The 18,132-nt window shown below is 39.0% G+C and overlaps 1 protein-coding gene across 1 annotated transcript in view; it reads right to left on the bottom strand.

Moving 5' to 3' along the window:
* The window catches only part of LOC124712215 (peripheral-type benzodiazepine receptor-associated protein 1-like), a 388,653-nt gene that overhangs the window by 137,790 nt on the left and 232,731 nt on the right, over window positions 1-18,132 (bottom strand). The window contains exon 4 of the mRNA XM_047242510.1: window positions 15,749-15,913. Coding sequence (XP_047098466.1) covers window positions 15,749-15,910 — 162 coding nt within the window. The 5' untranslated portion in view covers window positions 15,911-15,913. The remainder of the gene's footprint in view (window positions 1-15,748; window positions 15,914-18,132) is intronic.

Here is an 18,132-nt window from a genome sequence, read left to right as displayed (position 1 = left end):
CTCCCTTGGCAGATGTGCTAACCACTAAGCAACCTTGGCAGTGTCTTTGTCCAGGTTGTTTCCTGGTCCCACAACTATCAACATCTGGTCCTCTTTACTCGGATCTTGGCCAGTGCCTTAATGGTGGTGATGGTGGTGGTGTGTTGGGGCTTATGGGCGCTCAACATCAGCGCCCTGACACACATTAAAAGGAACGAATGTGGACAGACCTAAGAAAACTAAAACACACACTCAAAGAAAGCAGGAAAAGAAGGAAAATGCTACATAAGAAAGTAAAACCTAAGGAAAGGAGAAACATAGCAACAAGAATGTCACAGGAAATTGTTATTGGCTGGCCACTTACATAAAATATGGGCGAGCTTGTCACATAGTGAGAAAATTAAAATCCTCTCCCTAAATTCTTTGTAAAAACATTTGACAGGGCACAGAACTTTAAAACTTTAACCACATTCGTCCGAGTGTTGCCTAAAAGAGATGGCAGGTCCGCTGGCAAGTCAGCCGCGACCCGCTGGTCAGAAAATAAAACGCAATCCAATAAAACGTGGCGCACAGTGACCTGGACACCGCTAGTACCACACATTGGAGGGTCCTCTCGCCGGAGCAGGAAGCCATGAGTCATAGGGCTGTGGCCTATTCAAAGCCGAGTAAGGAGAACCTCGCCCCATCGATGGGGCTGAAAGGAAGTACACCACACACGCGTTGTGGGCTTGACTATATGGAGCTTATTGTCAGTCACTTCCAGCCACTCATCCTCCCACCGATGCATGACCCGTGAGCTCAACAGCGAGGGGAGTGCATGCAAGGGGATAGCACATGCCCTCCTCCGACTACAGCGACTGGGGAAGGTTGTAGCTTTCTCCTGGGTTCCGGGGCATGTTGGCATTGCTGGGAATGAAAAGGCAGATCTTGCAGCCAAGGAGGCGTGTCTTGCCCCACAAGTATCTCAGTGCCTTAATATTCTCTATATCCTGACAGCAGTCTTTACAATACTTGTGATACGGTACACTGTTCCCAATTTTTCCAGCAGTTGTTGGTCTACCCACCCATCCTATGACAGCTACCTAACACAAGATTTTCTTTTTTATACTCAGCTCAGTTTTTTACCTTTCTCTCAAATTCTTATTAATGGTCTGCTACACACTTCTTCCTTGTACACCCAAAAGAGGCCCCTCTCTTTACAGCTAAAAGACCATATCTGAATCCCACTTTTTTTCGTTTCCCAGTGTGTGACACAGTTTCAATCTGCCAGGAAACCACTGATCAGAGTTAAGAGTATTGTTATTGTTCAGCTGCTACCTGGCTGATGCTAAGTGTTTTGTTCTTAAGATGCTGAACACACTGTGTCTGCCTCTACAGGAGGGATATCATCATGATAAATAATTTATGGATTTAAGCAATGATTTTCAAGTCTTCTGAATGTTGAGGGGGACTACTTTCTTAAAATGTGCCAGCTTCACAATTATGGACATGCTTTAATATGTTTGTTTCCTATCACTAATCACCACATTTGAAATTCAGTATGAGTTATTAACCCTCGAGCGGGGGCACTTCCATTCAAAACGCGAGTGGGCACATGGAGCACTCTGTGCGCCGTGGGGATTTTTTCTGTTTCTTACATCTCATTTGTATTTTTATTACTATTTACATAGATTTATGAATGACAAAAAAAGAACACATATATTTGGCTTAGCAGAAGACTGTATTCCATCTCTTACTTGTAAAACACTAAATAAATATATAGATAGTGTAATGTTATTTCTTTATCATAATAATCAACTATAAAACCTTACATTATTATGAAAGCGAACAATGCACACACATTTCTTTGTAACCCCTTACACTGAGTCGATATGTTTACAGTTTTCACATGTGTATCTGATAGTCGCATGCCATTTGCAGATGAAATTGCGGCAAAAATCACATTTGATTGTAGTGTTTATGTTTTTAGCATGTACACAGTTTACACATCGTCCATGCTTCTTTGAAGAAGATTCTCCAACTTTTGCTACTTCTCCTCATTTGTAATTTCTAAGGAAAGCTGAAATGTCAGATGGTAGAGGTGGAATCTTAGCTCTCTGTAGCAAATGTGGTTTCATTAGGGTACATGACAAGCCTTTCAGGAAAATTCTTCTTGGGATTTTAGGATGCTTAGAGTTTGCATGGTAGATTATTTGGGCATTGATACCTGCAATGTCCATCAGTGCAAAAAATATTGCCAAACGCCATCTTCTCAAAATTCTTGCTGCAGAATAGGAGGCACACATTTGATCGACAGTGTCAACTCCTCCTTTTGTGCCATTATAGTCCATAATGATTTCAGGCTTGTTAGTTTCTTCACTGATAGCTGCAGTATCATGCATCATTGATAGGAGAATCACAACTTTATTCTTTTTAGGTATGTAGGACACCAAAGCAATATTTTTTTGGTACCTAAATAAAAACAAATTTTGTACTCTATCTTTCTGTGGCAGGAATTCTGGTGGAATCTCACATTTATTTTTCCTCATTGTTCCAATCCATGTGAGTTTCCTGGTCAGTAAGGAGAGTGCTAGTGCGTAACTGGTATACCAACTATCCATAGTTACATTTCTATTGCTTTTTCAATATGACTGGTAAGCCTGCTGACCACACTTGATGGAGAATTGAAAAAGCCGTTGAGGTTGCTTGCCACAATAGATCTCCAAATTACTGGCGTAAAAAGTTTTTGCATCACAGAGACCAAACATCTTTATTCCATATTTCGCTGGTTTATTTGGGATACACTGAATGAAGTTACAGTGTCCTCTAAATGCTTGTAACTTTTTTTCCACAGTTATGAATTCACTCAAACTGAAACTGTTTTTGCAGTTTCCAATAAACTCGTCAAGAATTGTTCTAATAGCAGCTAACTTGTTTGTTTATTGTCTCACTTGTCATGTTCTTTTATCATCAAATCTGAGACACCATAATAGGAACAGAAAATACTAGCCCAGCACAGCTCTAAGTATCTGCATGCCTGATCAATCACATTTGTATGGTTAGCCTTCTTTGTTCCTAAGATGTAGATCAACCCAAACAATGTCATTATATCATCTTTTGTCATGTCTTTGGCAGCATTTTCTTTAACATAGTTCACACTAGTCTTTTTATGTTGAATATACAAGTTAGTACATTTGACAACCTCATCAATCATGTCAATGCTGATAATTTTTGCGGTTGCACTTATATCATCCTTGACAACCCTGGCTATGGCTTTACGCCCAGGAAGTATCTTGACAATGTTCTTACTTTTTGTCTTTGTTGCGGCTGTACTGCAAGATTTCTTGCACTTACACTTTTTATCCCTTAAAATATAACAAGTGTCATTTGAAACAAATTAGACATTACTTTCTTCGGCTTCAGAGGCACATTCGTGTTCACTTGTTGAATCATGGTCACTCTGTGTGATCATTTCTTCTTCTTCTTCTTCTTCGTCCTCACCTTCACCATCATCAAACTCAAAATTTGATACCAGAAAATCTGGATCCTCATTGAGTAGACAATCAACCTCGGCATCATTAAGGTACCTTTTAGTCCTACAGAAGCAAAAATAATTACAAAATATGTAAAACAATTTAGTACTATATTATTAAGGTTTTGTACAGCACATAAAACAAAAAGAAAAATACGTACTGGTATCGGGACGTCAGCAGGCGCATGGCACACTTTGTGTGCTAACTACACTTAGGCGGAAGAAATATGAAATAACTCCACTTGTAGCAATAACAGACAGAAATGATTGTTCACGGCAGAAGTCAAGCCAACAATGAAGGAAGACAAGAGTGAAGAACGCAGTGATATCAGCTGATTATATTTCATAAAGATTTTTTAATGAGTGGCACACACTGTGCACCAGCACACTGCTCGAGGGTTAATAGAACTAGCTGATTAGGTTCACTTGATAGGACAAACAGAATGCCAGCTAACGCAACATCCACACTTATGCCTTAAAAGCCTAATACAATTAGGATGTGGCAGGTACATCACAAGTACTGCCATAATGAGTGTAACAACCATTCATCTCCTCAACATGAAGGTTATGTGGACTTTTTCTTTGTAGACATTTTTAAAAAAGGAAGGAACAAGGATTAGAGTTTAATGTCCCGTTAACATCAAGGTCATCAGATGCAGAGTGGAAGCTCAGAATGTTCCAAGGATGGGCAAGGAAATCAACCATGCCCTTTGAATGGACCATTCCAGTATTTGCCTGGAATAATTTAGGGAAGTCATGGAAAAGCTAAACCTCGACAGCCAATGCAGATATGAACCATCATCCTGCCAAATACGAGTACACTGAGCTAACCACTGTGCCACCTCACTTGGTCACAGATTTGTAGCATGTTCATATTCCTTACAGAAAACTGAGATACACATACTTTGAAAAACAAAAGTTTCCCATGTCATACATAATGGTGATTATTGAATCATTCCCTAAGCTAGTGGTAATAAAGTAATGGTAGCACAAAACTTAAACTTGGCCATCACAGGTTGAGTTCATCAAGGTGAATGCCATTTACTACCACCCAAGAAATTTGTAGAGCCTATTAAATGTCACATACTCAGTGACTAACTGAGGGTGTCTCTAAATGGAGGGACAGATATGTGGTGGCAGCTATCATAAAAAAAAAAGATTTGTTTAAATTTAAGAATTAGTAAACATATCCATAATATAATTGAATAGAAAAAAATCGATTCAAAAAATGGTGGTGGGAGAAAACCCTCATTAAACTTACAGAAATGTGCACCTTTTATGGTCAGTGACTCCTTCTTCTGACATAAGGGTTGAAGGGAAAATAAGAGGAATGAAGGAAAAAAGATTGGTGAGTTCTATGAAATGGGAAGAGTTACAGAAATGTCGCCCAGACCCCAGGGTCAGTGAAGACTCACTGGATGGTTCTGGGTGAGTTTTCCATAACCCTTTTTACTTTCTAAACCTCACCAGTCCTTTCCCTTCATCCCTTTTCCTTCCCCTTTAACCTTTCTGCCAGGAGAAGGAGCCACAGACTCCAGAAGCTTGCACATTTCAATAAGTTTTATATGGGTTTTCTCATGTCATCATTTGGTGAGCAGATATTTTCATCTACCCTGTTATATTTTCAAAAATTCATTATTTTAGCAAAATATTTATTAATACAGGGCGTGTGGGAAAAGTTTTTATGACGTTCATTCATATGAAACCTGGTCATTGCATCTACCTTTGCCTTACACATAAGGTGGCACCACGTAACTGCGGGTATGGCGGCACCATCTATTGGCAGAGAGACTGACGTGTGTGCACCATTTGATGTTGCATAGCACCAATGTGGTTTTACACCGAAGAGAAGGTGGTCACGCAAGTTATCATCCACTACTGAACATGCAGGCAAGTAGGCAGGAACTACAAAGATTGATTTGATTTTTGGCGGTGGAGGGAGTTGGAGGCCATGAAATGTATCAACAGATGAAGGCTATGTATGGTGAGTACAGTCTGAGTCATTCAAGTGTTGTGGAATGGTGCGAATGATTCCTTGAAGGGTGCAAGTCACTAGAAGATGATGCTCGTCCTGGACAGGCTCATCATGTCATCACACCGAAAATGGTTGCAGAAGAGAAAGCTTTGGTCACGGACAACTGCAGAATCACTGTGGATGAGATCCATCAGTGTTTGGACCTCTAAAACAAGCTATTCGTGGATATCCATTCGCAACAGACAACAAAGTGTGTGACTGGGTCCAGGCCTGGATCCGACAGCAGCCTACTAGCTTCTTCATGGATGGAATCAATTGGCTAAGGTCGCAGTGGGGTAAATATGGCAACAGTTTTGGTGACTATTTTTAAGTGTGTGCTGTGCGTAACTCTATTTTTGAGTTAATAAAATCATTACCGTTAATTTACACTAGTGAAAGGGTTTCATTTGAATGCCCCTTATATTTTAACAAAAAAATGATCAATTTTTGACAACATAATGTAATTGGATAGATAAAAAAACTGTTCACCATGTGGTAGCAGGACAACGTACATATAGGAAAAGGTTTTACTTATGTAAGCTTTCAAAGCCAGTGGCTTCTTCTTCCAGCAGAAGGGTTGAAGAGGAAGGAAGAGGGGTGAAGGGAATTTGGGGGGCTGAGGAAAAGACATAGAATTCAGGAAAGTCAACCAGCACACCACATCAGGGGAAAATTACCAGACAGGATGAGAACAAAAGACTGATTGTTGGGTACTGCACTGGACAAGCTTTGAAAACCTGATAAGTTAAATGTGGAAGACACAGTAATATGCAAGACAGAGATTATTTCTAAAACATCGTGCATGTATTAATAAGTGTGAAAAACCAAGTACATTGTATATAACAGAGATGGGAGAGTGGTGGCAAAAAATAGACAGATCAGAAAATGGAAGATGCAGAAAACTAAATCAGAGTGAAGAAAGAAATAGTAGTGTGAAGAAACGCTGAGACAGAAGAAACTAACGTAAATTAAGGCCAGGTGGGTGTTGGGAACCAAAGACATGTTCTAGTGCTAGTTCCCACATTAGGTTTTCTGAAAAACTGGTGTTTGAGGGGAGAATCCAGACGGCGCATGTGGTGAAACGAGCACCGAAGTCATGACTTTCATGTTGTGGAGCATGCTCAGATTCAGATTCAGATTCTTTATTAGTCATTCAGCATTGTTACATGCAATAGACTTTGTCAGTTCACTTAACCTATTAATTTTACAAAAAAATTTTTTTACACATTTAAGTTGATATTAGGCATTTCTAAAAATTCTTCTAATGAATAGAATGGATTGGTTAACAAGAAGTTATGAACATTGTCTTTAAATAATTTGTCAGGCTTGATTGACCCATTTTTAGACAATTTGTTATATATTTTAATTGTCATATACTTATGACTATTGTTAGTTTTGGCTAATCTATTTTGTGGCAACAGCAGAGAAGTACACGTCCTTGTATAGTAGCCATGTCTTTCATTTGTTACACTTAAATTAGGTAGTTCAGCAAGTATGTAGTTAACACTGTCAAGAATATATAAATTAATTACTGTTAAAATTCTATATTTAGTGAACAATGGTTTACAATGTGTTCTATTAACTACCTTAGCCATTATTCTGATTGCTTTCTTCTGGATCACCATAATTTCATTTATTTTTCTGCTGTTTCCCCAGAGTATTAACCCATACCTTAAAACAGATTGAAAAAAGGCAAAGTACGCTGTCCTTACGTACTCAAATGTCACACAACACATCAGTCTCTTCAACAAATATATAACTCTTGACAACCTAATCACTATGTGATCAACATGAGAGTTCCATGTTAGACTGTTGTCAAGTACAATACCTAAAAACTTTGCCTTTTGTTTTTCTATTTTTGTAGTCTTTGATAGACTGAACCACATATTCTGGGTCTTTTCCTCATTTAATAGCAGACAATTGGCATTAAACCATGATGTTGCATTTTCTTTTGCCAATTTCATTTCACTTACAAGGTTATCAAGTACATGGTTTACAGATAGAAAAGTTGTGTCATCTGCATATATATATGTCTTTACATCTATATTTCCTGGTAAGTCATTTATGTGTACAAGGAAAAGAAGTGGTCCCAATTTAGATCCCTGTGGCACTCCATGTTGAACCTCGAGTATGTTTGACAGATGACTTCCTGAACTCACCACCTGGTTCCTTTTATTGAGGTATGATTTGATGAGTTTTAAACTTTTATCACATATTCCATAGTACTCAAGTTTAGAGAGCAGAAGTGAGTGGTCAACACAGTCAAAAGCTTTGCTCAGATCACATAAGGTTACCTGTGCGTGCGCATGGTCCTCAAATGCTGCTAGAATGTCTCTGACTAAGAGTTCTATGGCATGTATAGCTGACCTTCCTTTTCTGTAACCAAACTGTGATGCACTTAACATACCATTTAGTTCTAGGTACTCATACATCTGCTTATATATTATGCCTTCAAAGACTTTTCCTAGTACTGGAATTAGTGAAATTGGTCTGTAGTTTGCAGGATCTGATTTGACACCCTTCTTAAAGACTGGAGTTACCTTGGATAGTTTGAGAGGATCAGGAAAAAACCCTTCTATGAGACACAGGTTTATAGAATATGTTAATGGTGCTGCAATGTAATGTATGATTTCTTTCAATAGATTGTTTGACATATTAAAAATATCTGTACTGTATGAATTTTTCATTTCTTTGACTATTTTAAGAACTTCATGTTGGCATACCTCTCTGAAGTGTTTCAATGATGATCCGGCCCTATTATGATTTAGGTTTGCTCTCTTCAGATAATCTATATATGTTACATTGGGTTTACTGATCAGCTTTTTGATATCATCAGCACAGCTTACAAAATATTTATTAAATGTATCTGCTGGTATTGGGACTGTCTTGTCGAAGTTTCTGACTTCACCTTTAACAGTATTAATTACTGACCAGGCTGTTTTGCATTGGTTTTTGCTATTTTTTATGAAATTTGTGTTGTATCTTAGTTTCGCTAATTGTAACTCTTTCTTATACAGTTTCTTAGTGATTTTTTCAAGATCCTTAATTTCATTAGAATTGTTTACTTTGGCAAGGCGCTTCAACAGCAGTAGCTTATTTTTTAGATTCTCCAGCTCTTTGGTGTACCAAAATTTACCTTTTCTTGTTTTATGGTATTTCTTATGAACAAGATGGGCTTTTAAAATACCTGTTAAGTAATTGTGGAATGTTTCATAAACTGTTTGGGCACTGGAATCACAGTTTTGAAATAATTTGTCCCAGTTTGTTATGCTCAACTGGTGTGTTAGTTTTATGAGATTGTGTTTTGTTAATATTAAGGTATTAGATTTTGTTAACTTTTGTCCAGCCTTGCTCTCATCTCCTTTTATAAAATGTCTTAACTTTACTGTTAACATGGAGTGGTCTGAGAAAACAAACTCCTTTACCTTGGTGGAGTACATATCACGAGCACAGTTGACTAAAGCATTATCCAAGCATGCTTGTAGTCTTGTTGGTTCTGAATTTACATGATGGAAGTTGTGCTGCCTCAGCATATTCAGTAACTTATTTACACTGGGTTTGTTACATGTTACATCAAAGCTTGAATTAAAGTCTCCCCCAATTACAGTTACATACTGTTTCCATTTCGTTATGTAGCAGAGTACACTGTCTAAATTATCTAAAAAAGTTTTATCATCTGAGTCAGGGGAATGGTAGATACATACTATGATAAGTTTCATTATATCACATATGATCCCGGTAATTTCAAAGTGTTTCTCTACACATGCCCAACCAAGATCTAGTTCTCTACACTCTATTTCATTTGAAACATAGATAACAGTACCACCATTACGGTACTGAGATCTGCAAAAACTGTTTCCATATTTATAACCTTCTGGTACATAGTATTGTATTTGTTCTGGTTTAAGCCAATGTTCTGATATACATAAGAAAGAATACTTATTCTGTGGCAATGACTCATCCAGAATTTCAACTTTATTTTCAAGACCCTGAATGTTTAAAAATAGGATGTTGTTGTGACTTATCTGTGAGTTAGCAGGCTGGTTTTTCACATTTTTATTTTCTTCTTGGCTTGAAACCATAAAAAATTATCACTGAATGATACAGATGTATTTTTCCTTTGGCTCCTTCTTAAGCATTGCTGTGTTGCTGCTCCAGTCATTGTTGGTTCTGTTACTACTGCTGCTTCTGCTGACAATGATGGTGCTGCTGCTGTTTCACTTATTTCTGGTGTTTGTTGTTCCATAACTGCTGTGACTTTCTGTGAATTATTAACATTTGGAGTGTTCACTTGCATTAATAAAATTTCACATTTGTCTTGGAGAGGTGTAGCTTCACTGATAGCAGATTTCACATTGGATTCTACAGGATACACACACTTCCTGTCCATGAGAGGTATGACTTTTCTATCATCACACTGCACATTTGAGATTTTATTTACAAGTTCTAAAATTTTGGTTACTATTACGTTTTTTCCCCAGTACATTTAGATGGGAACCATGTGTTGTGTGAAATCTTTTCCCTAAGTTGCTGATGTTCACAAATGTTACATTTTCAAACCGCTTGCAAATATTTTGCATCTCTTTATTTGCAGTTTCAATTTCTTTATTTACACAGGACCATTCTATCAAGTCGTAACGGTGTGGCACTGAAAAAACAATAACATTTGTTCCTCTCAGCTCATACAGTTTTCTTTTTAGCGAGATTAAGAGATCGTTTTTTTCGTTCCTAGCTATATCATTTGATCCCACCAGGAAGATGGAAAAGTCCTTTTTGCTCAATGAGGAAATTTTTTCTTGACTCATTGACGTAGCAGCACTGAATTTTGCTCCTGGTTTTATTGTACAGTTAAAACTAAAATTCTGACTACTTGTACGCCGAAATTCAGCGGCTGTATTTCGTCCTTGGCTGTCGGCATACAGTTCAATTTTACCGGTACTTGCTGTTCCGAGATTGCCTGTTTTCTGCCTTCTTTGCAGTAAGCGAAGTCTTGTTTGGCACTATTTATTGTGTCTTTTTTGCTAACACATGTCGATATTGTCTCAGTAGAGCAGCTTAGCGGTGGAAGATTTTTTGTGAGCACTTTCGCATATGATCTTTTACTAACTGCTGCTGAAATATTCCATGTTTTACCTTATTCACAAAGTCGTTTGATTTTCCACATGGTACACTCGCACTGTTAACTTCACTTTCACAATCCATAGTCGAAAGAGCTTGAAAGTAATTTTCGTTCACTATATTTATGTTTCTTTCGCCGTTTTCTGTCTCTTGTATTATCTGTTTGCGTCTTTTGTACTTCACTTCCGTCCAATTCTCCAACATATTCGTACTTTCATGGCGCGAGTTTTTCATGTTCCGTTCACTTTTTTCTTCTTTAAGTTTCTTGATATCCATCTTCAAGAAACTGATAATAAATTGTAAACTAGACACCCGTTCGCTGAGCTTTGTAATTTCATCCTTACAACTGTCACAATTTTTCTTTTTCACGGCAAAATTCACAATTTTTCTTTTTCACGGCAAAATTCACACTTTTTTCGGACACGCACAACGAATTTTTACACTAGCCGCCATCTTTGCCAGTACATACCCTCAGCATATAGTCATTCATCCTAACTGATAACTCGGTTGTAATCATGGCAGTGTAAAAGTCCTAACAGTGTTTACATAACAGCTGATGTATGACATATGTCACTTCTCAGTTGCTCTCCCTTTGGTAGTATATGTTTCACCAGTTACAGGGCTGGTATAGGAGGTGGTAGTAGAGTGCATAGGGCAAGTCTCACAGCAGGGACAGTCACTGGGGTAAGAGCGATAGAGTAGGCAGGTGGGTGCAGAAGGAGCATATGGTTTGAAAACGATGTTGCATAGATTGGAAGGGTGACAAAAATCTACTCTAGATGTGGTTGGTAAAATGTCAGATAGAATGAATCTCATTGCATGGCATGAATTTAGGATGTCAGGCCTTTTCAGAGCAGCTGATCAATTCATTCAAGACCAGGAAATAGTGAGTGACAAGTGGTGTTCTCCAAAGTTGTTTCTTGGAGGGATCAGGAGTATCAGGATTGGATGTGAAGGCCCAGGAAATCTATTTTGAACTGGGCTGGTGGGGTAATTGTACCCTGTGAAAGCTAAGGTGAGAATGGTGGTTTATTGCTGTAAAGAGTTTGCATCCATACAAATATGTTTGCCTGGAATGCCAAGGTTGTATGGGAGGGAATGTTTGACATCGAAATGATGGCAGTTACCAAAATGTAAGTACTGTTGTTTGTTAGTAGATTTAATGCGGGCAGAAGTATGTCGCTGGCCTTCAGTGAGGATGAAATCAACATCAAGGATAGTGGCATGGGATTCCGAATAGGACCATGTGAAATTTAGTTAGGAGAAGGTATTTAGAGAGCCCAGAAATTTTAATAGGTCAGCCTTACCATCAGTCCATATCGCAAAGATGTATCTAAACCAAACCAGAGGATAGAGGCTTATGGATCCCAGGAAAGCCCCCTCCAAGGGGGTCATCCAGGTGCCTATGGCCATACCCCACACCTGTTTGTATGTCTGCCTCTCAAAAGTGAAGTATAGTTATTAAATATAAAGTTGATTAAGGTGAGCAGGAAAGATGTTACCAGTTTTGAACCTGGTGGGCACTGACTGAGAAACTGTTCATTAGCAGGCAGACCATGTATGTGGGGGATGTTGGTACTGGTGGGGGAAAGGGGGAGGGGGGGAGGGTTGGAAGGAGCACGGATTTCAGACAATCTAGGAAGGAAGAAATAAGATGAGTTTTAATATGCAGTTGACATCAAGGTCATCAGAGATGGAGTACAAACTGGGAAGGAAACTGGCCGCGACCTTTCAAAGTAACCATCCTGGCATTTGCCTGGAGTGATTTAGGGAGATCACAGAAAACCTAAATCTGGATACCAGGGTGCCAGTTTGAACTGTCATCCTCTCAAATGCAAGTCCTGTCTGCTAACAACTATGCCAGCTCACTCGGTACTGATATAGGAAATGGTTTGTGTCTTTAATATAGGAGGGAAGTCTTTATACTATTGGTTGGAGTACTGATCAACTACAGCATATATACATTCAGTGGCTGCTTTGAAGCCAGCAACTACAGGATGATGAGAATTGGGTTTCTGGATCTTAGGAAGGAGGTAAAAGGTGGGAGTGCATGGTTTGGATGCGGCACTGGGCAATAAGTCCTGTGGGTTGTGGTGTTAGTCCTTGTGAGGGGCCTGAGATTTTAAGGAGGGATTGCAGGTCAATTTGAATAACAGGGATGGAATCTTGATGGCAGATGATATATGCAGGGGCCTCAAACAGCTGGTGCAGACCTCCATTAACATACTCCTGTTGGTCAAGTAATACAGTGGTAGACCCTTTGTCTGTTGCGAGGATAATAATGGAGTCATTAGTATTTGGGGAATGCAGACCCTGGAGTTCTGCAGAGAACAGGTTAGGGTCATGTTGTAGGGGCCTGATGAATGATTGTGAAGCAATGCTGGATGTGAGGAATTCTTGGAAGGCTTGTGACAGATGATTTTGAGGTACTGATGAGGGATCAAGTTGGGATTGTGGAACTGTTCAAGTCAGGGTTCAATGTCAGGTTTGCTGTAGGAAAGGTTTTGAGATTGGGTTTCAAGGTGATATTTCCAGTTAACATTATGTGTGCTGGAAAATACGTCTTTTACCAAAGCAGCTTGATTAAATGCAGGTTGAGGGCTGAAATTACATTTCTGCCTTATGGGCTCAGGGTGAGGCTGTCCTTTTAAAATTCCTTTGATCTCTAAATACCCTCTTACAACTAATTTCACATCATTCTATTCGGAATTCCATGCCACTTTCCTAGATGTTGATCTCATCTTCACTGAAGGCCAGCGACACACTTCTGTCTACATTAAATCTACTAACAAACAACAGTACTTACATTTTGGTAATTGCCATCATTTCGATGTCAAACATTCCCTCCCATACAACCTTGGCATTCCAGGCAAACATATTTGTTTGGATGCAAACTCTTTACAGCAATACACCACCATTCTCACCTTAGCATTCACAGGGTACAATTACCCCACCAGCCCAGTTCAAAATAGATTTCCTGGGCCTTCACATCCAATCCTGATACTCCTGATCCCTCCAAGAAACAACTTTGGAGAACACCACTTGTCACTCACTATTTCCTGGTCTTGAATGAATTGATCAGCTGCTCTGAAAAGACCTGACATCCTAAATTCATGCCCTGAAATGAGATTCATTCTATCTGACATTTTACCAACCACATCTAGAGTAGATTTTTGTCACCCTTCCAATCTATGCAACATCGTTTTCAAACCATATGCTCCTTCTGCACCCACCTGCCTAATCTATCGCTCTTACCCCAGTGACTGTCCCTGCAGTGAGACTTGCCCTATGCACTCTACTACCACCTCCTATACCAGCCCTGTAACTGGTGAAACATATACTACCAAAGGGAGAGCAACTGAGAAGTGACATATGTCATATATCAGCTGTTATGTAAACACTGTTAGGACTTTTACACTGCCATAATTACAACCGAGTTATCAGTTAGGATGAATGACTATATGCTGAGGGTATGTACTGGCAATACATAGAGCATGCTCCACAACATGAAAGTCATGGCTTCGGTGCTCGTTTCACCACACACGCCGTCTGGATTCTCCCCTCAAACACCAGTTTTTCAGAAAATCTCATATGGGAACTAGCACTAGAACATGTCTTTGGTTCCCAACACCCACCTGGCCTTAATTTACGTTAATTTCTTCTGTCTCAGCGTTTCTTCACACTACTATTTCTTTCTTCACTCTGTTTTAGTTTTCTGCATCTTCCATTTTCTGATCTGTCTATTTTTTGCCGCCACTCTCCCATCTCTGTTATATACAATGTACTTGGTTTTTCACACTTATTAATTCATGCACGATGTTTTAGAAGTAATCTCTGTCTTGCATATTACTGTGTCTTCCACACTTAACTTATCAGGTTTTCAAATCTTGTCCAGTGCAGTACCCAACAATCAGTCTTTCCTTCTCATCCTGTCTGGTAAATTTCCCCTGATGTGGTGTGCTGTGTGACTTTGCTGAGCTCTATGTCTTTTTCTCAGCCTCTCAAATTCCTTTTCTTTCACCCCTCTTCCTTCCCCTTCAATCCTTCTGTAAGAAGGAGCCACTGGCTTTGAAAGCTTACATAAGGAAAGCTTACATAAGGAAAGCCTTTCCTTATGTGTAAGTTGTCCTGCTGTCTCTTGGTAAGTAAATGTTTTTATCTATCCAATTACATTATAAAGTTCTTATTTTTTCAGACAACAATATTTTCCCCTTCAGAGAAATTCCATTTGGCAGTTATATACTGGTGGAATCATCATTCTCAGTTCGGTAGCAATGCTCAATGGCTTCAACTGGAAGCACCTTTAACATGTCTGTCAGATTCTTTTGAATGTTCTTGAGAGTCCCAAAGTGACGTCCTTTTAAGACATTTTTCAATGTTGGGAAACAAAAAAAGTCACAAGAACTCTCAGATCAGGTGAATATGGGGGCTTTGGAACAATGAGAAAGCCTTTTGAGGCCAAAAATTCTGTGATCGAAGTGGCCATGTGACATGGTGCATTGTGTTCAATGTGCGGTCTCACTTGATTCACCATTTTCCTTAGCCTTTCATGTCTTCTTTATAAAACATTTGAGTGACAGTTTGTCCTGGAAGAACAAATTATTTATATATGATACCCCTACTGTCAAAAAAGTAAATCAGCATTTGTATTTTTGGTCAAGATGTCATAAGTGTACCAATCCTCATTTTACTGCTTTGTCTCAGGATCATACTAAAAAATTCAGGATTCATCTCATGTGATGACTGTATGGAGCTGAAATTTGGGCAGAGCATCTGGAAGGGACAAACACAGCAGTCTACACAAGTAGAACAACACAGCATTCCCACATCGCTCGTACTGTTATCAGTCTCATTACTTTCCTCATACCTTGTAGAGTACATGAATCACTGAGTACTTGCAGTTCAGTTATGAAAATAGTCTAGAAACGCATGTTGAATGCAGTAACTAACATCCAACTGGTGTGGAGCAGGTTACACTGTATGTTCTGCACACACAGCCACTCCATAACAAGGCATCAGATCACAGAGTTATAAAATAATTAGTAGAATATATACAACAGCAGAGAAAAAAGTCACTTGCTAAAAACACTGTCCCAGTAGAAAGATTCTGTGGCATGCAAACATACCTGCAGAGCTTCAATAGTCTCATATGACTTGCTTTTTTCTCTAGAAGATGCATCCCTCTGTTTCGTGAGCCTCTGTGCTTCATTCTGTTTTTCTCGGAGCTGTGTGAGGGCCTCAGCATGTTCTCTTTCGAGTTCCTTGCGTTTGTCAGCTGCCTCTCGCATTTGCTAAAAAAGTTATACATATGGCTTCTTCAGTAGCACATTCACAATAACCTGGACTAGTTTTTATTAGTATTGAGGTATACTGGTATAAAAAGCATTGAATTTGTGTTAAAAAAAGACATGAAAGACAAAAACTGAACATATGATAAAAATGAATGCTGAAATGTGTAACAAATAAAAACTATGCAAGTACTAATTTACAGTGCTCAGCATAAAGATATTGGTGAAACTGTAGCTCAAAATTCCTTATTCAATGACTCTTCTTACTTTGCAGTAACAGAACATCATAAATTAGTGGCTTGTTCTGTGCACTGCCACATACAAGATGACAATTACTGAACTACATGAAAGAACAAAAGATGTAAATTAGTTACAAACTATGGCATGTACATACTTTATTCAACATGTAAATGTCACTACATATATTTGGATTTAGGTTATGACATGTTTGATATGCCTGCCAGTATTGGTGCAGACAAACAGCAAAACTCTGCATGACACGGTGAAGTGATGGAACATCAATCCTGTCGATGACCTTCTGAATGGCTGTTATCAGCTCAGCAATGGTTTTGGGGTTATGCTGTACACTTTGTCTTTAATACAGCCCCACAAAAAGGAGTCACATGTGTTCAGATCCGGAGAATACAGCAGCAAATCAAGGCCCATGCCAGTGGCCTCTGGGTACCACAGAACCAGAATGTAGTCCCCAAAGTTGTTCTCCAGGACATCAAACACTCCCCTGCTTCGATGGCATCGAGCTCCATCTTACACGAACCACATCTTGTCGAAATCAGGGTCACTTTGGATAATGAGGATGAAATCATCTTCCAAAACCTTAATATACCATTTGGTAATCACCGTGCCATCAAGGAATATCACATTGCACATCACACAGTCACCCATTGAGGTTGAAGAGACCCATTAAAATGAAAGTGGGCTTACTGCGCATACTAATTCCCATCATGCCCCATGGCCAACTGTGCAGTCTGAACATCCTAAGGCAAACTGCTCAAAAGTTATGATGATTTTATTTAATATAATTCAGTAACTGTCACCCTGTATTATAATGTGGGCAGTTTAAGCAAGTGCCTTGGCATTATGTCTGACAAGTATCAGTAAGATCTGGGGAGAGACAAGAAATGTTTCACAGTATCACTCTGTACTGCTGCAGACTCAACAACAGCTATAGGAAGTAGTTACATGTAAATTGTTTTCATGTGGTATTTCTGTACATGACAAAATGTGTGCAATATCAGTGAGATAAAAGTCAACACGAGGAATAAAAGTAATGTTTTTCTTCTTTCTTCTAATAAAATTATGCTATTTGTAAAAATGCATAATTGATCTTCATCACATTTTTTTCCCTCTACTCAATGTGTCTTCTATTTTCTTGATATTTCCAATGTCATTTCCAACAGCAGTAACAAGTATTTTGATATTATTAAAGCAAGAGATTAAAATTATAATAATAACATTTTACATAGGGAAATAATATCAGAAGTTCTTTGTTTGTAAACTGCAACATGTAACTTTTGTGGCGGTGTTCGTAGCGACAAACAATTCGCGGTAGAAACGGCTTACGAAGTCACCGCCACACTTTTAATAGTGGGCCGACCGGTCCGCTGGAACAGTAAACAGAAAGATGAAAACCCAAACACTCTGATTAAATAAAAGTCGGTACTTATCTTTATTCACGAAGATACAGAAACACAGTAGTGAACTCCGTGTCTACAGAGATCTGTCTAGTTCGAGTTGGAGCGGCTAGGTCAGCGTCGGCTGACGACAAACAACAACTCTGCTGCGATGAACACACAACTGACTAGCAAGTACACAATTCGGTGGCGAGTATACAACTGAGCGGCGAATACAGAACTGTCCTAGCGCTCGCGACTCCAGCGCTTAAGAAGCCAGAAGCCAGCGGTGGCGCGCGCAGACTTGCGGTGATTTCCTGTATCGCTGGCGCTGCTTATGCGGACAGCGTCCGGACTTGGATGCTGCCAACCTTTTGGCAGCGGGCTCGGGTGGCATTACTGGCTAGGATATAACAATAACTATTGTTTTCTCCTGAACATACAAAAAGTTTAAACTGAATAATATTGTGTCCAACCTTTTAATATTTCAACTAACATATTACAAAGACAGTAAATGATCTTTGTTTTGTGTGACACTGAGTCACAATTTACTTTTATATGTATCATGTACAAGGCCATATTTCTGTATAT

This window comes from Schistocerca piceifrons, chromosome 8 (assembly GCF_021461385.2).
Source record: "Schistocerca piceifrons isolate TAMUIC-IGC-003096 chromosome 8, iqSchPice1.1, whole genome shotgun sequence".
Lineage (NCBI taxonomy): Eukaryota > Metazoa > Arthropoda > Insecta > Orthoptera > Acrididae > Schistocerca > Schistocerca piceifrons.
This window is presented reverse-complemented; position numbering and strand designations above follow the sequence as displayed.